Source organism: Amblyomma americanum, chromosome 2 (assembly GCF_052857255.1).
Source record: "Amblyomma americanum isolate KBUSLIRL-KWMA chromosome 2, ASM5285725v1, whole genome shotgun sequence".
NCBI classification, from domain to species: Eukaryota; Metazoa; Arthropoda; class Arachnida; order Ixodida; family Ixodidae; genus Amblyomma; species Amblyomma americanum.
The window spans coordinates 53,719,703-53,744,601 of NC_135498.1; the positions used below are offsets into that span (position 1 = coordinate 53,719,703).

Here is a 24,899-nt window from a genome sequence, read left to right on the forward strand (position 1 = left end):
TTATTCATGTAATAAGAGAGTCTGCGTAGCCGCCCTCTTAGGGTACGAAAGCAGAACAACGCGCTACTCGGGAAAAGAAAAAATTCTACGAAACCACCGGTAAAGTAAACAACCGCGAAGTTCGCAAAAAAGAGAAGAAACGAACAGAAAATGGTGCGTGAATGTTGTTGCGAGCCAAATATATATATATATATATATATATGGTTTTGGGGGAAAGGAAATGGCGCAGTATCTGTCTCATATATCGTTGGACACCTGAACCGCGCCGTAAGGGAAGGGATAAAGGAGGGAGTGAAAGAGGAAAGGATGAAACATATGCCGTAGTGGAGGGCTCCGGAATAATTTCGACCACCTGGGGATCTTTAACGTGCACTGACATCGCACAGCACACGGGCGCCTTAGCGTTTTTCCTCCATAAAAACGCAGCCGCCGCGGTCGGGCTCGAACCCGAGCCAATTAGACTGCAAACCGAAAACTTGTTGAATCACGTCCGTCCGCGTCCCCTGCTCGATTCCGCGCGCGCGCCATGCTTTCGAGTCCGCAGTATTGACACGGTGCCAGCCCGATGGGAGAAAAGAGCTGGCGTTTTTCAACCGCCCGACACGGTTCAACCAAAAGCGGGCTGTGAGTAAACGACGCCAGCGGCCCGGAATCTGAGAGGCCCAAGTCGGGAAGCAATAACGAGGTACCAATAAAAGCCCGAGATAAATCACGGCTATCCTTTTTTTTTTCTTTTACTTGTTTGTGCTGTATACCGCTCGAGACTCGGTGTAACGGATCAAAGACGCGATCAATGCTCTGCAGCCCCGGGCAGGGTGGCGCCAGGTCTCAGTAAAATGCCGCGATGCCGATCCGCGCAGCGGGTTCCCTTGGCGGCAGGTGTTCGACAGGGCGGAACAGATTCGTGCTGCAATGGCCCCGTGGCGAATGTGAAGAGAATGTCGAGGACTCCGGAAAGCCTCCGCCCATCGAATGGCTCCAAACGAATGGCTCGGTTTGTACATACACGTGTTTCGATTTCGCCCGTGTTTATTTCGTGGTCCGAACGTTTAAATTTCACTGTGTTCTACGGCTGTGTTAAGCAATGGTAAGCGAAAGCATCGAAATGATTACATAAAGACGGGTCAGCCACGGATGGAGCGGAAAGTTATATGTGCATGATGTTAATTACCTTAATCCTAACTAAAATATTCCATATGACGAGTGACAATATATAATTCATATGGAAACGTGTGGAATTTTGGGACAAATCGCATAATTCAATACGTTTCCATATGGATTATATGGTGTCAGTATGGAGCTTACGGCGTCGGTATGTACTATATAGAAAGCACGCATTGAAACTTATGGACTTCATATGACGTAATGCTCACTATATGGAAGTCGTAAGTCGTATAGAAATGAAATCATCTAAAAAGCTTACTGACTCCGTACAGGAAACATATGGATTTCTATACATTATTCCGCATCTTGTGGACTCCATTTTCCCATAATTCCATACGAGTGGCTCATATGCAGTCATGTACAAGCGCAGAACAAACATATTAACGTTTCAGTAGGGATGCTAATGTTGAGTGAATGTTAATTTGGACAGTTCCGTGCTGTTATTGTTCGCGGTAAAAACTGATTTAACAAAGTTGTCTGCAGGGCTAATTGGCATCCTCCACCTTTGAGCTATTTTAGCGTTTGTCCCATCCAGCTCTCTTGTCCTTGTCTTTCAGGGCGCTTTGAGAATTTAGGATAACAATTAATTATTCGTTGCTTTATGGGTATGTTGACGTTTATCCGGCAGCACACGACGCGTTTATCGCCGAGAAAATTGTAAAAACCGCCCCGCCAGTCGATTCAAACTCAAGACGTCCTTACCGAAAAGGACGGTTTTCCTCCGTTTTGAAGCGTGGCCTCTGTGATCCGCAAAAAAACCATGTCGACGCAAGCGTTTCAGTTGCGAAATCGTCCGGTGATGGCGACACCTGTATTTTCTTATTTTTGGTCTTTTCCAGCTATTTAAAAGCTCTGTTTTCGGTGAGAGTGTCCTTTTTTATGATTACAACGCGATGCTCTATTGATACAAGCTGACTTCTATTTGACCTCAGTGTTCCTTTAATAGACAGAAAGATAGAAAGAGCAGCGCGCGTCACAGAACAAAGGAGGATAGATAATATCCCGGCAAGTATTAGCAGGAGGAAATGGAGGCTCGGGCCAGAGATGTTACGCGCACAACGCGTAACCGGTGGTCTTTACAGACAGTGGATACGAGGAAGGAAGGGGGGAGACGTATAGAGGAGGATGGCACGGGGTCAGATGCCGCGACGACGTTAGGAAGTCTGCCGCGATAAGGTGGCCTCGACTGGCGCGAGACGAGGATAAGAGATCCCTCGGCTGTTGCCTGCAGTTGATTTATCCTGGCTGAGGATCAAGCGATAAGTTTCACTTTACTGGCCGTCCTTTGAGAAGTAAGCTTACGGTTAATAACGGGCAATTATTAATGCCAAGCGCCGTGTTTACGTTGTGTAGGTAATTTTCTAGAAGTTTCGGTTCTAAATTAATATGTGTTGTTGCGCTTCTTATACCAGTCGCGTTAGTATAAGCTATGTTCCTTACTTATTATTTTTTTTTCGCTATTACTGCTGCACATTTTTCGCGGGAGTAATCAGCACTTTTCTTCCTATGCTTGGAGAGAAGTGTGTGTGTGTGTGTGTGTGTGTGTGTGTGTGTGTGTGTGTGTGTGTGTGTGTGTGTGTGTGTGTGTGTGTGTGTGTGTGTGTGTGTGTGTGTGTGTGTGTGTGTGTGTGTGTGTGTGTGTGTGTGTGTGTGTGTGTGTGTGTGTGTGTGTGTGTGTGTGTGTGTGTGTGTGTGTGTGTGTGTGTGTGGCGGGGAGACAACCTCAAGATGCATAACTCGGGTGGGCGGTCTGGTACGCACTCTTCGGGACGGTGTACGCCCAGCTAGCAATTAAATTTACAAAGACGTGTTTAGAGGGCAGAGAGAAATGAACAAGATACTAAAGCGAAAGAAACTAGAGCAGATTCTTTAGAAAAAAAAAAGGGGGGGGGGGCATTCGAGTCCCTGCCTCGGGGCCACGGGTCAACCGCGCTCGATCGCCAGAGTCGCAAAGTCCACGACATTCTTCACAGCAGCAAAAATCTCTCGGCCCCGAGGTCTCGCCTCTCGCGGGCGCTCGAGCGCGTCCGAGCATCGGCTCGTCCTCGCCGCGTGTCCTGCGGCTGACACGCCCCTAGAGCGCCTCCGGGAAAGACCGCTTGACCGCGCGCGCGCGCGCTGTGGCACACGATTAGCGCCTCCGCGACGCGTAATAAGGTGCCCGGATCACCGAGGCCCCGCAGGCAGTACCGTGCAGCGCTGCCGAAGCCGCATGCCCTAATCAAGAGTCGTCGCGTTACGAAGCTACGCGGAGGAACACACAGCGTGTTCCGTTGCTCCAATGGCTGCCTCGTGTCTGCAGGGCTGCTCGAAGGAAGAACGCTGCGCCGTCTCGACGCCTGGAAACTAGCGGTGTTTAGAGCGACGGGGCTGGAGCAGACACGTTAGTTAGAGACAGGCGGTTTGTTACAGCGAAGCGGAAACAGGAAACGCGTCTAACAACGTGCCGCATCAGCTTGAAAAAATAAATACAAAGAAAGGTGAGTTTCTATATGCTATGCTAAAACTCTCTAACATTTTCTAAAATGAATGTCCGGGCATGTCGGTACTTGACGGCCGACGACAAAGCGCGGGAAATACAAGGTCAAAGAAGTAGTAGCGACGACCCAAGCACTTGTGTCGTCTTTTACTACTTCTTTGACCTCGTATTTCCCGCGCTGTTTAGTCTACCATGACCTCTAATGTTTACAGTATTTACGCACCAGAGCTACGCGAGTTTGCGAATAACGCGATTCTCGGGCTAATGTGGACGACCAGCGTTGCTCCAAAAGTGCACCGCCGATGTCCTGGTGCTTAGGCGCTTTGGCGTTCTCTAAAATCCACGGAAACGTGGTCGCTGAATCCGGACATCGAACCCGCTACCTAAATTCACAGCAGCAGGGCGCCACGCACATCCGCTGAGAATAATACCTCGGCGGGTTTTCCACCTTTTGACTGCCCTGCAGAAGCTTGCGTTGCGCTGCACTTAAATGGAGACTGCTCCCACGAAGCCGTGGCCGGCGGAGGAGGGGTCCAGGGCGGCGACGCTATCGGGACCGAGCAGCCGGCTGGGCCCTGTCAACTTCGCAACCCGAGACGCTGACCGCCGCGCCGATACCTCTTTCCACTAAGTCTCCTAAGGCGGGGGGGGGGGGGGGGGTCTTATCGCGCTCAGCCTCGGGATATTTTGGAGGAGGGGGGGCATTCGAGTCCCACTCCAGAGGCGACGGCCCCGCGGAAGTCGGAAGGGAGGCTTCCGATCTGAGCTCACGGTCTGAGAGCAGGAGGGATTGCCTCGGGCGGGGCCTGGTCTGGAGGAACTACGCTGTACGGCCATACAGGAAATGTTTTCTATTGCTATAAAAGCGGAGTGAAAAACAGCGTCTCTTTGTTTTAGCACTCGGAGTTTAGACAGCTAGCTCTTTCGTTTATAGAGAACGAAAAAATAAATAAAGGAAAGCTAACCGTTCCTTTTTTTGTGTGTGTGCGGACGGTGGCCATGTTCAGTTCATTCGGGGGCTTAAAAGAACGCTTCGCGAAGCGTATACGCCGCTAACTACATCTGTAGCAAACCTAAAACGCTCGACTTGGGGTGGCGTTGGCGTTTATAGAAACCCTTCACTACCCGTCACCAAAAACGTGCACCCACTAGACAGAAAGACGAGGAGTCATAACAGCTCGTAGGCATAACGGCGCTCGTATAACAGCCACGGTAAGGAGACACGCAAGTGACCGATTTTCGAAGGCCCGAATTTCCTACCCGTATTTAGTATTACTGACATGAACAGAAGTGAGCGGGACGCACGCATTAACAGAGCATATCTCCTTCGTGATAGCACAACAGTATATCGTGACAGCGAGCGAAAAGCTCCTTCACCCCAGCAGAAGATGTTGTCTATATGTGACTGGTGGACACACCTGCGAGCTAAGCGCCATCTTTTTCCCTCATCTAAGCCGACATGAGCGCACTTGCCGAGTATACGCGTTTTACACATCGAAACCGTTCCGTTCAGGCTGCACGGAATGAGGCTGCACGGAGTAAATATTTGATCATTATCATACTTACCCCTTATCACCGTTATAATTTTTTTTATATCCGCCCTCAACTTTATTCATAACTTCATTAGGATATTTTTGCTTCTTGTCTTTGTGTCTGACAGCACTTTGCTTCGGTTCACATAGCCATCTCATCCTTTGGAATGCAAACCTTACAATCCCTAGGGGAAAAAAAATTGCAGCGCTCATTGCGAGAAATGCAGGAGGAATTGATGACTAGCCGAAGATGTTCTGACAAACTTTCTGAAGTTTGCTATGCCTCCTTGCAGGAGCGCCTGCAATATGCAAACATTTGACACGTTCTGACACCAGTGGCAAGCCGTACACACCTAGTCACGCGCGATTTAACGGTATTTCGCGCATGGCTCTCCCGGCCTGACTGGCACTGAGAAACTTTCAATCCATTTTCTGCCCAATATTCGTCCCTTTCTTCAAAGCTGCGCGATAGTAGACGAGTCAGAAGACTGGTAGAGCTGCGGTAAGGGTAGTTGATTCGACTCAAGTACCGTACTCATCTCTTTAGTCTTTTTTGCGTGTGGCCTTCGCAAATAACGAAGCGCATTTCGCTTTTCACTGCTGCAAGCGCACGCACGGACAATACCCTGCATCCAACACCAACTAGATCGGCACCTCCATTCTTGCTTATTTTGGCTGCGACATCACAACGGCACTTCCCAGCTCCACATTTTTCTTTCGGGTTTTCTTTCCTTCACCGGATCTGCTAAGCGTGGTAATGTTCCACAGAACTTGTAGGGGGAGTCAGAAGCTACAAACTACTAAAAACAACCGCAGTTTTGCAACAGCAGCCGAGGCAGTAGCAGCCGCAGCATTATGAGAGCGTATATAAGACGCGTGCAGAGGTGAAACAGGTGCTAGCGAAGAGCGCGGCCGATAGCGTATCACGGGTGCAGGGCGCGCGGCACCAGAATCGCGTGGCGCGCCAGGAACGCGAAGACGCTAGCGGGGAGGGAGCGGGAGGGGGGGTATGGCTCCTTTCTTCCGCCGTTCTGGAAAGCTCCGTCGTCGCTGGGGCACGCTAGCGATGATCGAACGTGGCTCGTTTGGAGGCCGTGCTTTCGAGAAGATGGTCCTCGCTCCAAGGCGCACGGCTTTGCTGCGGGAAATCCGTGCAGCTCCGTTTGTACCCGCGTTCCAAGGCGTCGCTTTCGATTCTCCCTCTACTCAATGGGGGAAGAATGTCTCCGTGCATCACGAAGTGAAAAGCAGCCCGGAAAATCGGAACAGAACGGGCCGGCGTTACGACAGCGCACCAAGCTAGCCAAGTTTCAACACTGGTTCTCCGAGCCCTGACTACGGTTCGAACCCATAGGTCGCTATGAGGTGAAGCACCAATCGTTGATATTTGCTTCGTGTCCGAAAGTCCCGGGCGGTCCTTTGCAGGTAGCCCAACAGTGAAACCAGGCTGCTTGTTGTATGGTCCGATAATCGCGTCGCGGAGCGCGACGCTCTCGATTTCTCGGGAAACTACACGAGGACCACAACAGCCGCGTTGGGTTTCAAATCCGTACAGTACAGCGCTCGAGCAGTCCGCACCAGACAACAAACCCTAAAATTACACAACGGCCCGTGGTCTTCGCATAACGTGCACGTTCCCACATCGCTTGTAGGTCTATGTGGCTCTACTTCCGGCCAGTCGCTGCGTCTAGAATCTGGGAGATGCGGCAAGGTGGTCGATTTGTGAGCAGAGAGGTACCCCGCTCAAGTGCTCTACACAACGGTTGAAGCAAGACCGTAACAGCTTGAGCACAGTGTTGAGCTCGTGGCGCCTCAAAACGATGCCTGCACAACAGGCGGAAGAGATGAAGGCGAGCTTCGGCCACGGTCGCAGATGCACGCAACTAGGCGATGCGGAGCGCAAGGCCGCCGTGTAATGCACGCGGCGCAGCACAAGATGCTGACGCTGCCGCGTACATTACGAGGGCAGGCTCTTCTCCGCAAAGCAGCAGCGCTCTCTCGGCACGCAGCGTACTACAATGGGTCACGAGGCGGCCGTTGTGTCTCATAGGCCGCGGAGCAGAGGCGATGCGGGACCCGCCGTCTGCCATCTTCCCCCATCTGGTGGAGGACGCGTGCGCCTTTGTTGAGACGGCCGCTGGGAGAAGGAGGGCATCGGCCACGGGGAAACAATTCGGCCCCCGGGATTGCCATAGCGCCCGAGAGAGCTCGTCTGCGGCGAAGCAGCGGAAACGGGGAAGGGGCGGTCGCTTATAACTCTGTTGCGGCCAAAGACGAGGCCACTGGATTAGAGGATGAGTGGGGGAGGAGAGGAAGCCGCGGGGACGTCGCTGAATTGGAGAGCTCGTTCTCGCCTCGTGATCGCTGCTCGCTCAGAGGGCCCGTTAAGACGGGGACAAAAAGAAGCTGCGTATATAGCGTGCGATGAGGAGCACGTCGGGTGGTGAAGGCGGCAGCGATTTCGCGACGCTTGCTCCCACGCGGGCATTATGCCCCGGATCGTGGTCTCTGACTTCGGAATGCCTCGTAGTTCTCTTTCGTGCTCTCTCCACTCCAACTGGCTTAGCGAATTCCAGGCCTCAGACTAAGGGTTAAGCAAATAGGAAGGAGTTCGCGCTCTTTGCAATTCTCGCTTTGTGTGTGCGTGTGGTTATGCGCATGCACACAATCAAGCACTGCCTGCACCGCTTTCTAGACTATATGTTGGAAATGCCCTTCCTTATTGCTACTCTGAGGACCGTTCTCTTGCGCGGCTGTATTTGTCGCCATATTCTTACAAGATCGCTTTTTGTCCGGCACGCTCCTATTTTTATTATTTTCTTTTTTTTTTATCTCTAGCAGCCGCATTTAATCACTCAATAAGGCTCGCAAGAAAATGAACCGCAAAAACAAAAGGACAGAACACGTAGACGGTTACGCAAGAGCAGTATAAAATTGAAGAAAAGCGGCACGTTGATCTCAGTTTTTCTGTACTGTCGCAGTCAATCGAAAGCACCGCCAGTATAGAAACATTTAAAATAGCGGAACCATTCGGCACTAGCTAGCGACCGCCACTTGAGCATTTGAGATAGCCCAGCGCGTGATGGTAAAAGTAGCGGCTAATCACGTGACATCCTAAAGCGCGTCCAACTTTGAGAATCTGCAGGGAACTCATTGGATGAAACCAGCAGTGGTTTCCACTTCAGTGCAGCCAGCAAATAGAAAGACCACTGAAAATGTACAGCGCAAAGAGGCGGAGGAAAGGATGAGTAGGAAAGAGCAGAAGAAAGAGTAAATAACCAGAGCAAAAAGAAAATGAGAATGAATGAATGAATGAGCTCCGCCTCCCTCTCCGTTTCGTTGAGTGCTCCAGTGTTGTGTTTCTCTAATTGTTCTCTGCAGTTCCATATCATGTGAACGATGTATAGGAGGCTTCTCCGCATGCGGTACACGTGTTTATATTTTTCGGGCCAGAAGGCATTTACATTCCGTATCCAGTTCGTTCATCAACTGTTTCATTAGCTTCGTGTAAAGGCGAAGAGTTCAATTTGTATCTAAATTGTTTTTTTTTTGTTTCTTAGGTGGGCCGCCGCGGTGGCTGAGTGGTTATGGCGCTCGGCTGATGACCCGAAAGACGCGGATTCGATCCCGGCTGCGGCGCTTGAATTTCGATGGAGTTGAAATACTAGAGGTCCGTGTACTACGCGATGTCAGTGCACGATAAAAGAGCCCCGGGTGGTCGAAATTTCCGGAGCCCTTCACTACGACGTCCCTCATAGCCTGAGTCGCTTTGGGACGTTAATTAAACCCCATAGACCCAAGTAAGACATGTTTCTTAGATGGCGGGGGAGGGGGAATACCGGAATCCTGGAAGTACTTTACGGCATTTTTATGGAGGAAAGACGCTAAGGCGCCCGTGTGCTGTGCGATGTCAGTGCACGTTAAAGATCCCCAGGTGGTCGAAATTATTCCGAAGCCCTCCACGACGGCACCTCTTTCTTCGTTTCTTCTTTCACACCCTCCTTTATCCCTTCCTTTACGGTGCGGTTCAGGTGTCCAACGATACATGAGACAGATACTGCGCCATTTCCTTTCCCCAAAAAACCAATTATTATTATCCGCTGAAATAAACATGAATCAATGGCTTTTTCAGGCATCGCTGCGCACCGAATGACACGTAATTGCTGGTCATGTTGACTACCGGGAAGAAACTAAGCATTGCAGGATTGAACAGCGCGCACAGGACGACGACACACGAGCCCGTCATTTCAAACGCAAATACAGCGAAATACTACTCAGAAAACAAGTACACTAAATGGTAACAAGTATACGCTAGTGCTGTTCATCGCATTTTTCCAGCTCCTTACTTTTTAATCCGAGCTGGCACATGAGGCTGTCTGTTCCTGCAGAATGAGAAATATAGCGTCGTAACAAGTCCATCGTAGCGTGACTCTGAAAAGCGCCATTTTCGTTTCGTTCATCTCGCGGCAGACGTTGTTGCTGTCTCTTTGTGTCGCAGAAATGAAAAAAGAAAAACAGAAGCGCGATATACGGACTACACCGCAGTCCGGCGCTAGTTTTAAAGCAGCCAGGGGATGCCTCAATTGCGCCAACCTTTACGTCAAAGAAAAACCAGCGGTGCTGGAGGGAGGGCGAGCGAGCGGAGACACAGCAGTCCCCGTGATGGAACTCCAAACAAGTCAACTTTTCTTCTTTTTTTTTCCTTCCCCTCTGCGCGATCTCTTTTCACTTTTCGACATGTTCCCAGAGGCAGCAGAATAGCGCCGTGACTGCGGCGGGCGGCTTGTGGAATCTCAGGGACATAGACGCGGCTGAGTGTGTGTAGCTCGAACCGAAAGTCAAGTCAATCCAATCCAATCGCTCCTAGAATCTGCGCGCTTCCGGAAAGACGACGAGAAGGGGGAGAGCCCCTTCTCCAATCTCGATGAATCCGATAAAAGGCGTACGCCCTTCCCAAACCTCGGATCGGCTCACAACAGCGAGGACTTCGACCAGCAGGTATTTGTTCCGTGCAGCGCAGGGTCGGCTTTAGATGAGTCCGAAAGCAAGCTGCTGCCCCTCTTCAAACAGAGTTACGGGCGGGAACTTAATTGTCCGAAGAAATTCTCTGGACTTTCTATATAATGCAAATAAACAGACAATGGAACCTCCTTGAATGGCGTCCCCGTGGTGTGCTTTAAGCTTCGAAAAGTCGTGGCGCCCAATTAGAAACTTACGTGCCCGACAAATACTCCCCTCATTAAGCCGAATGCAACAGAAGCTGCAGAAACACTGGAACAAAAGAGTCGATAAATAGTGAAGCGACAATCTCATCTTGCGCCTGCCGTGTCTGATCAGCGCTGACAGTCGTTTAGAGATTGCACAGGTCGATTCAGGCTGGTCTACTGACGCCTGCGGGAAGCGTAGTCCAGGCCATTAATTCTGGGACGCCTTGCACGCATTTCTATGCGCGAAGTGTCAGCTTGCTCCGATACCCGATGTAAGTACAGCGCTCCTTGCCTGTTCATTAGCAGTCATGAAGGAAAGGGAGTGGAATCGACACGCTTATCCCGGCAGCGATGGCTTAAGCCGCGTCAATCGCTGTGACGAGTCGGCGTCATGTAAGCGCGTTCAATACCAAGTTCTCGACGGTGCCATCTCTTTTCAGGAGAAATTTCTCAGGGACGCGTTCCGTTTATCGGATCCTCGTCACTCGGCTTATACTTGACGTCAAAGTGACGTGACAGGAAGCACACCAGTACGCAGTTTTTTTTTTTTAGTTTCCAGAACGCATTTCCCCTACTACTTCCGTTTAGACGGCCAGCTGTAGCTTTCAGCGGAAGTGATGCATCTCCGAAAATTATCGACTCAAAAACCGCCTCAGTGGCGCATATTACGTGCCGCTAACAGTCAGCGGGGTTTCCGCACATCCACTAGGACGCGTCCCCATAGCAAGTAAGGCACATGACTTCCGGAACCACCCTTTTCCAATAAGTTGGAAGAAAGACACAAAAAACGGCGGAAAGATGGGAAAGAAACAGGAAAGAAATAAAATGAATGAATGAATGAATCGTTCGAGCCCTTGAGTCAATCTGGTCCGCACAGATACAGTGTTGCAGCTCTTCATGACGCCGTGCACTGCACACAACTTCACTGGGGACACCATCCGCCGCCCAACAATGGGTGCGTGGCGTCCACGCGTGCACGCACAAAGAAACAAGCTGCGCCTCTGCGCACTTCCTTCCGGTCCTTGTCCACCGTGCGCTTCCTAATCTGGCGCTTCCTTAAAAAGCCCCTTCTCTAGTAGTTGGGCCACAGCCTCCACAAAGAAAAAAGGAGGCCCGAAAAGAAAGAACTCAGCTCGGCAGCTCGCGGAGACAACGGCTCTCCGGCCACGGGGCGTGCCGCAGAAGCTATACGGCCAGCTCTGCCTCCGCGTTCTTGGCCGTGAAGACGGAGGCACTTTGGGCTTCTTTGTACGCAGTCCAGAAGAGGATGATAAAGTTTTCTATCGTAAACAACCGCAAGGTGCTTCTGCCTTTGCTTGCTCCTTTATGTGCTATGTGGCCAGGGACCTACTTCCAAGTTCAGTGCTGTCGCAACGTCTTGTTTTATGTCCCGGCGTCTGCGACACTTCCTCCATCTGGTACAGGCCCACGCTCCATGAGATATTCGTCGTTTCATGCGTGGTGTCGTCACAGTTCGTCCTTTCCCCGCTATATAGGATCGGTGCCCAAGAAACTTTGGGAACGGATAGCCCAAGCAACAAGAACTAAACAAGAATTACTATTTATACCTTTTATTTGTTTTTCCTCGGGTGCTTACGCACGGCGAGTGTTGGCGGTTGTACTTCGGTCATGGCATAACGTCCTTCTGACTTTTATGCATTTCTTGCAACTGTGTGACCACAAACCGATCCTCGGACTTGAGTAAGATAGACGACTCGACTGCATCGCAAGTCAAAAATGATGACCGCCGCGCATCAAAGCACGTCTGTCGGTATAGCCTGTCAATTCACTGTGGCTGCCGCTAAACATTCACCGCCACATCGGTATAGCCATAGCACCGGATACCGGGCGTACCTGCGCTGCAACCGCAGCGAAAGGACGCTCCAAGCATGCCCTATTACTCTGTATGTGAATCCAACCTTTGCCGCGGGGTCTCAAGCCGCCTGAGGAGCCAGCGCTTCGGAGAATCCGAGAGGGCTCTGCCCTGACTCCTGTACTGCAGGAGTAAGTGGGTCTTTAACATCTTAATCACAGACCACTCCTTCGACCTGTCCCATCTGCCGTGCTCCTGCCACAGAGGTCACGTCGTACATCTTTTGTGAAACTGCGTAGGTCTTAATTCAAGGTGCACACGCCACTTGCGATGCCTGAATTACCTCCCAGGCCGTCCTAGACTATCAGTCTTGAGCATGTGGAGCTGTGGACACATGGGGCCTTCAGCGTCAATCCCTGCGGGAGTTCATCAAATAAACGGGCGTTTACCCCTTTAATTTATGCCGCACGGCGTACTGGAGCAAATAACACAGCAACCACGGCAACAGCCGGCTACGGTCACGTGGACGCATGAACGCATTGCTCTTGTTGACGTCGGGGTGACCTTGGATCGCGATCACAGCGGGAGGACGTCCTTTTCGGCGAACGCATTGCTTTCCGCAAGGTGTATACGGATCGGAATTTACTGCCTTCCACATCCTTGATTCTAATGCGGATGATTCTAAGAGGTGCCATTCATTATGTCTTGAAGTGGTTTTCGGTGAAACACTGCCATGCTTTGAGCATTAAAAAAAAAACTACAAGGTAAGCTTCCAAAGTACTTGAGCGATGTGGCGTGATGTGAACTGTTATCTACGTTTGTCCGTCCTGTGGAAACCGACGGATCTGCCTACCATATATTTACACCAATACAGTTCTATCACTGTGGTTTTTCTTTCGGTGTCGTAGCTCACATTAAATGCACCACTTTATTTTTTTTTGCCACCAAAGCCATATTTGCCCCATATCTCAGAGTACAAGAATAATGCCAAACAATACGAGTTATTCGCAGTATTTTCTCAAGTTAGGCCACGTTAAGTTAAATACCTCGTGGAAGAATAGGGAAGAATGAACTCCCTCCATATTTTCTTTAATTAATGTACAAGAAATGAGCTCGACGTAAAAAAGAAAAAGAGCACTTGTCATTACCGCTTAATTAGCATAAGAAGTTCAAGAAAGGAGTGCCCATGGAGTGAATGCGTGAAATCCCCGCACAAGTTAGAGCATCTAAATTAGCAAACAGTGGCGCGCCACTTCTTTAGATTTCGCGCGTTTCGGACAGCGCCGCTATAAAGGCCGCCAAGGGGTCATTAGTTGTAGGAATAGTCACGGAGAGTACATTACTCGTTCTCCTCATAACGCTGTTCTGGTATTTACCCACCACAACGTTTCTTCTTGCCGACTGCAAGAGCCCCGACACGCAGTCATAAGCAGTATGTCATAAGACGCAGAACGGTTAGTCTGAAAAGCATATATATATATATATATATATATATATATATATATATATATATATATATATATATATATATATATATATATATATATATATATGTGTGTGTGTGTGTGGGGGGGGGGGGGGGGAAGAAAGGGTCGTTCGTATGATGTCCCTCGCTGTCCCCCCTTCTCCCGTCTCCTACGCCTCTTTTTCCCTTTTTTCGTGCACAACAGCACTTGCGTGAACAAAGCACGCAGGGGGAGGAGACCGCAACATCAGATTTCGGGAACCGCGAACACTGGTGGAAGGAAAGAAGAACGCGCAATATTGCGGAACGTTGACAAACCGTGGCGCCACGCACAGGCGGCATTAACAAAGAGGCGAAGGAGAGAAAAAAAGTTAAATAAACAAAGGCGCGGGCAAGAAACCGCCAACAGTGGAGCGCGGGGCTCTTTCGACAAACGTGACCGAAATGCGCAGTATCTCCCGGGTGATCCCGAAAACTCCGTTTCGGCTCCTCTCCTTCGTTTTTGCGATGTATACAAGTACTTCTTTCGCGAAGTGAGTTGCGTTTTTCAGCTCGGCTCGCGGTATACGGAGCTAATTTTCCGGCAGTTTGGCAGACGCTTTGAAGTCGCCATTAGCTCCCGCTTTGGTCGGCCCGTTGTGAAGCGGCTCGTTCAGGAATGGAGCAGTATAAGTCAGAGTTTTTCTGTGTGCTATATGAGTGCGCTTGATATATAGTTTTATGGTAATAAGAGCATTGCTTTCTCTCCTCTTCTCTACTCACACACGCTGGCTGAAAATGTGACAGTTTGGCGGGCTAGTTCTACTTCGTTCCGCAATCAGTGCGGTGTGAATGCGAACACGTCATTGCTTAGTGCGGTGTTAGGGCTGGGAAAATAGTAAGCATATGCTGCCCTGTATGTAAAGCGGAACTGAAAATGTTAGCGCAGTATTGTTACACACGCGCAGACACATACGCATACGTACGCGCACGCGCGCACACACACGCTTTGGTCATATTGAGACAATGTATTCACACAATGACGATAAAGATGGCTGTATTGCCTCCATTTTCTCGCTCGTTATATATCTTACACTTAGGCGGGTGCCTTGCACCTTCAACACACCTACGTAATTCTGTGCTCGTTATTTCATGTCCCGATTTTATATTGAAATGTCAAAAATAAGGTGAACCGCTCGATCAGAGAACAAAAATAACATCAATCACTGCATTAGCACGTTGGCGCTTGAGTATTTTGATACGTTAAATAATACGGAACTAGAAATGCGTCGACGCGTGGATTTACCGCCCGAAGACACATACGTCTCAGACAATGCATCGCTGAATTCTATCCTTTCTCCTAGTTGTAATACCATTTCGTAGCATACGCTACTCCCTTCTTGGAGCGCGAAGTGACTCTCTGTGGCGACGTATTCCTCTCCATTACCACCACGTGCCTGTCCCCAAGTTTTCGCTGTGTTGTTCTTTATTTTTATTCTTTTGACGGCGAAGAGAAAACGCTTCCTTCTCTCTTTTATGCCCCCCTCGCTCGATAAATAAGAACAAAAAAAATAGAAGAAAAGAATGGTGAGGGGGGGGGGGGGGGGGGGGGGGAGACGTGCCGCCGTTACTGGAAGCGCCTTTGGGGTCGCGGAAAAGAAAAATGACGCGGATATTTGCGAGGGGAGACAGGTTGAGACAGCGGAGGACGTACACCACACAGGCGTAAAAACCGACCGAAGACGCGACGCGGGCACTTTGCGCCCGGGCGGCTGCGTGTGTGTGTGTGCGGCAGTAGGGAGGGCGTCAATCGATGGAGTGCGACAGCGGTGTCCGCCGCCCTTTGGGTGGCCGACACCATCCGTTACACGTCCAGTTTGACGCGTCGCTCTCCGGGAAGGAAGACATTTGCCCCCGTGCCGTGGCCCCGACCGACAGCCCATGGCAGGCGAGCGGGGGGGCGAAAAAGCACCGGCTGCGGACAGCAAACGGCGTCGGTACGCAGACAAAGGCGCGCCTCTGGACGGTGAAGTAGATGGCGTTCACGTTGTCACAGAAAAAAAAGAACGTCTATTTTCTCAGTCTTTTATTTTGTTTGCTTTTATGATGATGATTGCGATTTTTTATGGGCACATGGGACCAAGGAGCGCCATGACACAAGACATTTTTCGTCTTCTCAAGGTGCGTCCAAAGACCCGTTTCCCAAGCATTTCACCCCAGATAAGCCGAGCACCAGGCCAGGGGAAAGCTTGTACCCATTGTATCGCCGGTGGGTACCCGGCGGCACTGGGGATCGAACCCCGCCCCTCCTGCATGCGAGGCGGATGCTCAAAACCACTAGGCCACCGCTGCGGTTTGTTCGCTTTTAGTAGAGCCCGCTGTGAATTTAACCCACAGAACTGCTTACATATATTGTGGCAAAGACGAAGTGAAAATGGATAGGAATGTTATTAGTGACCGAACGTATATAAAAGGTCTCTTGCATAAAATGGAGCTTCACTGAGAGCAAATATTATTCGAAGCCTGGGGGGGGGGACGGATAAAATAAAGAAACGAGTATCCGAAAGTTCCATGCATTCTTTACATTTACGTTGCCGGAAAGAAAACTCGTCATAGCAGCGTTATCGGGTTCGCAGTGTAAAGATCTCAAGGGGAACTTCGTGGCAAGAGTATCGGAAGATGATGGTGAAATGTCTGTATGGCACTCTCGGCCTACCAACGCCACGTGAAAACGTCGTCAGTGACGTAGCGCGGAAATTCTATCTTGTTCCATGTTTACTCGATAACTCTCAGCGAGGGATGATTCGGGGAGTTCATGCTTCCGTCGTGGATGACTTGAGCGGACAGGAAAGTCCGAAGGCAGCAGAAACGACGCAAACGGTAGATGGCGTCGTATTCTTCGTTCTGCCCTGTGCTATAGTCGTATCTATGCTCAAAGCGCCAAACACCAGTCTCGTATAGGTTACGTCAGCTTTAGTCCTACCTAACAATGCGGCTTTCCACAGCTTCTCTGCAGCGAACTCTAAAGACACGCACATTCACGCTGTATAGGCGCGGAAAAGCGGCTTGGGCAGCAAGGACGGTGTTTCCCAGACCTGCTTGCAGCCTCGCCGCACGCTCGACACACGTGTTTCGTAACAGTAGCGTGCGTCATGTCGCGTTTGCTGCTTTTCGCCGAAAAGGTGCTGCGTTTTGTCGCGAGCGCTCACGACATGGACCGATCGACCTCGATCACGTTCACGCAATGCATTACCCATTCGAGATGGCTGGCATAGAGGGGAGTAGTCCGCTCGCTGTACAGGCGCGACAGAGCGTGTTCTTCACCAAAACTGCAAAACTGCAAAACTGCGCTGCTTCTTAGCAGCTCGCGTCTTTCTCACGCACTAGGTATATGCTTCTTGCCCTGCTTGTCGTGTCTGGACGTTATTGCAGAGACCTGTTAGAGAGACGGCCCGTCAACTACGGCAGTTGTGAAGCACTGGCGAACCGTGACGCAGGGCTGGCGACCGTGATATCGTTCCGCACAAGGGAATTGAAAACCACGAACTCATGTGCAAAGCTGTGGCACAGCAAACCGTTGCTTCGACGCAGGGTTCTCACTCTCGCTGTCTCACGAAAGTGTCAGCTTCACTCGCGAGTTCTTGAGCCTGATATTTGTCGAGGTGTAAATGAAGAGGTGAGAGTTCAACGAATTCCTGTCGCGAGTACAATGACGTGAACAACTTCGGTGCAGCTCGACCAGCTCCCTCGGGACTCACTCGAACGCAAAGCGTAATCCTCACAAAGACTGCGGCCTTAAAGAAAGTTAACGCTTTCCGCATTGGAATGGCTGATAGTGCTGCGCGGTTGCGGAAAGACCGCTGACTGAGCTGACACTGCACTCCACAGCAACCTACAAAAAGGTGGCTCAGTGGCTGCGCGCAAGCATTTCCGTGGAGACAAATGGAAAAAAAGTGGTCGGGTTTTAACGTAGTTAGGAAAGCATGTGTTTAGCCACGTCTCTGGTGCAGCGGCCAGCGAAGCTGACTTGTTCGAGACGCCATGGGTTTGAAACCCAGTCGCGCCAGCATTTATTTTATTTCTGCACGGACTGTTGCCATGCTAGGTTTGGCCAAGGTCAGCCTCAAGGTCACTCTTCCATTGGCTACAGCTCGCGCGACGCCCCTCCGGACTAACCCGAACTATCCCGAACTATTCCGAGGCTTCACACAAGATTTTTGGTTGGGACCGCGTTAACTAGTGCTTTTGCCCTAAAAGACAAGTGTACAGAATTTCGGTGCACGTTAGAACAGCAGGTCGGAATTAACACTGATCTCTCCTTAACGGCTTGCCTCATAGCACACAATGGCACGTGAAAATTAATGTTTTTTTCTTATGTTAAACAAATGCGTACGCAAGCGCTCCGACTGCGGGCTCCTGCGGTGTCGAAGGAGGTATTCTATACTGAGATACCCGGCTTGCTCTGACACCACCCTTTCTGTTACGGTGTTTCATTTGCAAGGCGATATAGACAAAACCGAAAGGCTTGCGCTGAAGTGGTGTGTCCCATGCTTGCTTAGTTGCTCGCCTGACATTCAAGCTGACACCGTTTTAGGAAGTGCCTCCCCAACTACGTCAATTCCACAACAGTGAAGCGCACTTGGTTTCCTTTTGTTTGTATTTTTGTTTTCAACCGTTCGGCCCACACCGTTTGTCTCGTCGCCGCCTGACGTTTTCTCAAAGCACAAAAAGAAAGACAGCGGGTCATAGGCCACCGGTGGCAGGCTCGGCATCGAAGACGAAGGAATCTAAGTGTATAACACGGGCTATAAAGCCCGGCCCGTAAAGACTGCTGACGCCGGAAGGCCGATAAAGGAGGCTAGTTTGAGACAGGCCGTGTATAGCTCTCAGGCAGAGAAGAATGCGAATTCCTGGGCGGCCCCTGTAAGCGCTCTTCGTCTCAAAATCTCGTTGTCCGCTTCGATGGAGCCCAAATTCCGGCGGCATTCTTGTCTCTAGCTGTTGCGGAAGACCTCCGCTCAACTCGGCTCGCTAGGGAGTCTCGCGCAGAAAGACTGTAGAAAGAAAGCTCAGGGCGCCGCGATCTTGACTTTACCGAAGTTGCATCGCCGGGAGCCTTTTATATAGTGGGTGGCATCGCGCTCTCTGCCTGGGCATTATAAAGAGCGAAAGTTTCTGCGCTAGAACAAACAACGTCCTAAAGAGGCGCTGCAAGTATGAATTTTAAATATTCCATTTGCGTGGTTTCCTTGGTTTCGTATAAAAGCCGCATAGATCACTTGTCCTGCGTTCTTCTTCTCCTGGTGTCTCGTGCTTTCGCTGGTGAAGTTTTGTCTGAAATAGATCCTACCAGTCGCACTGTCTCGAGCCTCGCCCTTGGCTGCCACTCAAAGTACGCAGGTAAGCAGCATAAAAAAAAAAACCACGTGCCGCAGGTGAAAAAACAACAACGTCCGAATTTCGCGTCTGGTGCCCTCTGGTAGCGCACCGGACGCGAAATTCGGAAGTCGTGAGTTCGGATCCCACCGGCGGCATGTGGTTGTTTTTTCTTCTGCTTTTATTAATCTGCCATTGATGAAAACCACGAATTACTCCTATGCTTCTTGGTTTCGGTAACTGTTGGCTCCCGTCATGTATGTCATAACGAGCGCCTCTGTTCCCTTCAGTTGTCTTCAGCCACAAGGGCATGCCGAAACCGGCTTAGCACACTCTCGGTCAGCTGAAAGACTGCACATTGTGCGACTTCTGGAGTGGTCGCTAATTTTTATCGTGGCAAAAAGAAAATGCAAGTTTTTATTGCACTCAAGCAAAATCCAAACCCAGCCACCGTTACTGACATGACTACTTGGCTCTCGTTTAGTGCGCAAAAAACTAGTATGCAATAAGTGTCAGTCTTCAACTTTGACGTCTAGTGAGTGCCGAACAGTGTTGCGCACGTTCTAAACATAGCCAAGGTTCGGAACAAGAGAGTGCGTTATGTTCACGGGCAGAACAATTTCACGTCCTTAAACCGAGGTGCTGACTGTTTGGATTTCCAGGGGAGCTTCCGGGGAGATTCTGGCATAAAACGACGTAAACGTCGTCGTGTGCAACAATTTTTTCATGGCAAATGTTGTGCGGGAATTTAATAGCACTTTAATTGATTCTGTGCTGCGACTGGACGTTCAGATATAAAATTATATTATATGCTCACAGGATTCACGGTGCAGCAGACGATAAGGGCTCGAAACAACTAAGTATGAGAACGTTTCTCCTATGGACTAAATTTTAGTTTCTTGCAATCCCAGTTAAGGCAGGTTAGTGTCCTTCCTGCAATAATCAAAGTTTGTCGCTTACATTCTGTGCATGCTGTCCTCGAGTCCGGAGTCAGCATGGAGTATGAAGCGCGTTGCGGTTCAGTGTGAAGGCGACTGTATGTTTCGTCATGGCAAGGGAAGCTAAGAGGTCACCAGCGGCGGCAGGCGCCTCGTCGTCGCGGATTAGTCATGTGGTCATAGCGTGCGCACACCTGGTCGAGAACAAAACGGGCCCGATGCAGTTCGTGACTCAGCATTGATTGCGCCTCTCTCCGCTCAAAGGGAGGGGGGAGGGGCAGCCCAGTCTGCGTCCTGCTTTGAAGTCATCGCCGCCGCGAGCGACCCTCAGCCGTCGGTGATTCTGAGCACGTCGGGTGACGCCTCGGAAGCTATTGACTTCCGAGTTTAAAGAGCGATCGTTAAAACGAAGCCCACCCCCTCGCGAATATGAAGCGTCAACAAATGTAGCGTCGTAAAACGCACCTTCTCATACAGTTTCGTGCTCCTTCCTCGCTTCTTGCCCATCTTTGAAAGAAAGTCTCAAGACTTGCGTTTTCATCTTACGCATCTTACGAGTTTTATATTTCTCTCAAGTCTCTTAGTTTCAGTGCGCTGATATTTTCTTTTCATGTCGCTTTATCGTATTTCATTCACCGGCTGCTTTGCTTTCCGCGTAAACAGTGGACGTACAGAAATTAAAAAAAAAGAAACGACGACTCGTTTAGGCAGCACTGCCAGGTTATACTGCCGCAGAGGTACGTATGCAAGCAGTGCCCGCATGCAAACGGCTTTTAGTGATTGTTGTTTTATTTGCTAACTTTATTCTTTTATTCTTTTACGCTAACTTTATGCCTCTCAGTTATTTCTGAGACTCGTGCTGTTCGTCGCAGTACGAGTAGCATTTTCTGGCTTCCCTTTCCCTTTTCCACGTGAGCGTATGCTCCGCCTGGCAACGGTCAGAATCGATCGCATGTGAAGCTGCCCACAGAAGTTTTCATAGTTTGATTTTCACTGGATTTTTTTTTTCTTAGCTTTCCAGCTTATGGACGGCGGGACGCACCCTTCCCCTGAGTGAGTGACATTCACTGTGCGCCTCTACATTCTGCCCCGAGAACAAAATCCTCGGACGGCGGCCTCATCGGTCATTAGGCCTGAAGGCGTGCCAGGTGCTGTTTGTGGGAAGCCTGTTTGCGAAATTTCGCACAATGTCTGCCGCACCGCTCGTTAAATACGAAGTGATTGTACAAGCCGGGCAGAGACTGAATGAGTTAATTTATGCTCTCCTTCCCCCAACTGTCCAGGAATAACGACAGTTGAGCAGCGCTGCGCGTGTGAAGATTACGGAGGGTTTAAAGTATTGGGGCTAGCGGGTTGGATGTAGAATGAGGCATGATGGCAGCGAGAGTGAGAACTAAATTAATGCGAACACTTGGGCAAGTCGGTAAGAATTCACAGGCAAGCGCGTGTCCCGTATTCTTCGCGCTCTCTCCTCAACGAAATTAAGGACAACACAATGGAACTGAGTCGTCCGGGAAAATCGCTGCATTCTCCGGAGCGACTGGCAAGCGTTTACTCCCTGCGAATGTGTCCCTGTGTGTCGTCCGTATAGTTTCGCTGCTAAGATTCCTCTTGAAGGCAAGGCTCAGGCAGTGTCAAGACCGAGCCTCTCGAACCGTAGGCAGTGGTTTTACGGTGATGAGGATCTTTCAACAGGCGCGAGTTACGCGCTAGTGTCGCCCGAGCTGCCTCCAACAAAGAAATACGCGCACACTAAAACGGGACTTCCGGGTCCGCTTGTCGCATCACCGACGCAGCCAGGCAGATGGAAGCGAGATGCACGCGATCATCTCATTCGAGTCTCCCGTTCTCCAGTGCCGCTCACGAACGACAGCGTTTAAAGTATTCGCGGTCTGGAGGGTGGAAGACATTCATCCGACGATGTTTCAAGCGGTTTTTAATGCCGAAGTGCATTTCAAGGCTCAGTGCAAGCCAGATTTCCGTGTACTTCAATTATGCGCCCGCAGTTCCCCGCGACACTTTTCCGTCCGACCTGAAGAGATCAGTTGGATAACATTGCAAGTGCAAACGCATCTGAATAAAAGAAAACAGCACCAACGTCATTATAAGACTGCACTGAATGCACAGTGGAGAATACCTTAATAACCAACGATTCGCTGATGGCATTGCCTTGCTAAGTAACTCAGGTGAGGAATCGCAAAGCATGACCGAGGACCTACAGACGGGCAGAGCAGAATGCTGGGTCTAAGAATTTTAATGCGCAGGAAACTAAGGCTATGCTCATCAGTCTCGGAAGGGAACAGCAGTTTACGGTAGGCAGCGAAGCGTTGGAAGTGGTAAGGGAATATATTAATTTAGTGTAGGCAGTAACAGCAGCCTCCGGACCACGAGAGTGAAATAACTATAGAGAATAAGAATGGGGTGGAGAGCACTCGGCATGCACTGTCTGGTGATGAAGGCCAATTTATCAATCTCCGTCAAGAGGGAAATTTATAACAGCTGTGTCTTACTCACATGAGGAAGCTGAACCCCGCCCCTAAACCACCACGTATACAGGAAATTATCCTGGTTCTTCCCGCAAAAAGAAAAAAAAAACCCTGACTACGTATCTGGTTGCTGCAATATAGTTTTCGCACCCAAAAGAACCATGCAGGCTACCAAAAAACGACGCGTAACAAAGGTTTTTGACAAATTTCACCTAGACAGGAGTAAAATGAGCTTTGCCTAAGAAGGTAGAGGTGGCGCTATAATATCAATTTTGCGATCAAAGCTCTTGAAACGCGTACCTCACCTGGAGTCGAGCATATTGCTCACATTGCTCATGCGAAGTGTGGAGCTGTTCCTTGAACATGTAGCATGTCATGGACTTCTGGCAAAAGCCCGTGACCGACAGAGCATTTAGAAAGGAGTTAGGCCCTGTCACACACAAAATGTGCGGAGATTAACGCGATTTGAAGGTTACCGCTTTCGCTTCGAAGATGATCAATAAATTGTCAACCCGATAGCGTTAAGGGTCCTGTTCAGCGGAAAACGGCGGCGTTGGCGTGTCGAGAAAAGCATGCTGGCTCACCAGCCACCTAGGTCACGCGACCTTGTGACGTCATCGCAACCTGCCCACCGGATTGTGAGATAACTGCCTATCGTGGCAGGTAGCAGTTAAATTAATAATTGGTCATAAAAGGTCGCTCGGCAAGAGCAGCATGGGTCTCCCAAGCCCCACCGGTGGCTGGTGTTCGAAACAGTCACCTGCCGGGGACGCGCATGCTTGTACGCGCATGCTTGTTTAACCTATGCAGCGGTGTGTTGTGGGAAAACACAGTGAAATGCTAGCAGAGCTGCTTTGTTGCGAGTACGCTTGTGCTTTTATAGCTCGTGTAGCTATTCTGCAGCGCTTGAGCACAACGATTGCTTGTGAAAACTGTTGTCCCCAGTAGTTTTCTGTACTCCGGCGTGCACGATGTAGTATCCACCTTTCATGAATGGCAGGCATATACAGCGGAAAATGCCAACCTCACTGATCGGGGATATTTCATTGAACATTATGTTCCGAATGTAGCCTTCATCTCTGAAGCGGCGGCCCTTGCTAGCTGGTGTTCGCATCGCATGCCGGATGATCGGAGATACTGAAGAATTTGCTTTTCAGTGGGCACTACAGCCTGCCTCGGTCTTCGCACCAAGCCATCAGTCAACCCTAGAAATCCTCCAGGTACCAGGTGCTGCCCAGGACACGCCATCGTTGACAGATTCCAACAAAACGTGCTCCGCAGCGGCACTCATTCCGGCCGGGTTGGGCGCGCAGTACCCTACCAGTGAGCTTCCAGCGTTGTACGCGAGGTGGCAGCACAGGAAAATGAAAAAGGCTGATTAATGTAAACTACAGAATGAGTAATTTCACATATATGGGCATGCAGGCAGAACCTAGGCCACAGAGAATGTGCGCGGGAGGGATCTCTAATGCCATCCCATTGTAGGTTAAGCGTTATGTAATGGTCAAAGAAAGAACAGCGTCCGTGTCTGCGAAGTGATGCGCAGAGAGAACTCTGATCGCGTCATACCCTTCAGGCTGAGCTTAAGTGTCCCTTCCAGATTAGTGCGGTGGCCACGAATACTTAAATAAACATCACGGTGCTGGATAGCGAAGCCAAGCGGCTAGCCAAGCTCCCGCGTATTTGGTCCAGCCTTCTCGGCAAAATAAGCTGATGCCTAAGAGCGCTTTAACCCTATAGAAGGTTGAGCGCAGAGCGATCGCCTTCTTCTTATAGCATGCAGTGTCGGAGGAGTGTGCGCGGGAGTAGGAGTAGGAGGGTGGATGCTAACCGCTGGAGTCCCTGGAGGGCGTGCCGGTGATCCATTGCTCGTCGGCGTCGAAGTGCGCGTCGCCGCCCATGCCTTCTCCCGGGAAGAAGGCGTGCGCGAGGACGGTGCCCGGCCCGTCGAACGAGTAGCCGTCGCCGTGGTCGAGGCGCGCGAAGGCCACCGCGATGTCGGCGCCGCCCTCGCCTCCGCGCCGCCGGCCGCCGGACACCTCCGTGAAGCGAAGCTTGGACGCGTCGCTCCACACCTTGAGCGCCTTGGCGATTGCCGCGCGGATCATGCCGGGGTCGGCCTGGCGCGGGAAGTCCTCCACGCTGCGCAATCAATCAATCAATCAATCAATCAATCAATCAATCAATCAATCAATCAATCAATGAATGAATGAATCAATCAATCAATGATGTGTTCACCAATCAATCAAACCAAGCATGCTGAACGTAAAAGCGCAAAAAACAAGGACGTAGAATAAGACACACAACACGAGCGCTCGCTTCCAACTGATCTTTATTACATGCAAGAAACAGATTTTTATACTCTCGATAATGCCTGCAAGGCATTACCACAGAGTAGTGAAAGATAGATGAGTCATTTTGCGCTTTTACGTTCATCATGGTAAACTAACTCGCCCAAAC

The 24,899-nt window shown here is 50.3% G+C and overlaps 1 protein-coding gene across 4 annotated transcripts in view; it reads right to left on the reverse strand.

The window, feature by feature from the left end:
• The window catches only part of LOC144121263 (matrix metalloproteinase-2-like), a 202,010-nt gene that overhangs the window by 26,076 nt on the left and 151,035 nt on the right, over positions 1-24,899 (reverse strand). For all 4 annotated transcript variants that reach the window (XR_013312582.1, XR_013312583.1, XM_077654383.1 and 1 more), the window contains exon 3: positions 24,271-24,581. Coding sequence is in view for 2 of the 4 variants with exons in the window: in XM_077654383.1 (XP_077510509.1) it covers positions 24,271-24,581 (311 nt within the window). In the remaining 2 variants the exon portion in view is untranslated. The remainder of the gene's footprint in view (positions 1-24,270; positions 24,582-24,899) is intronic.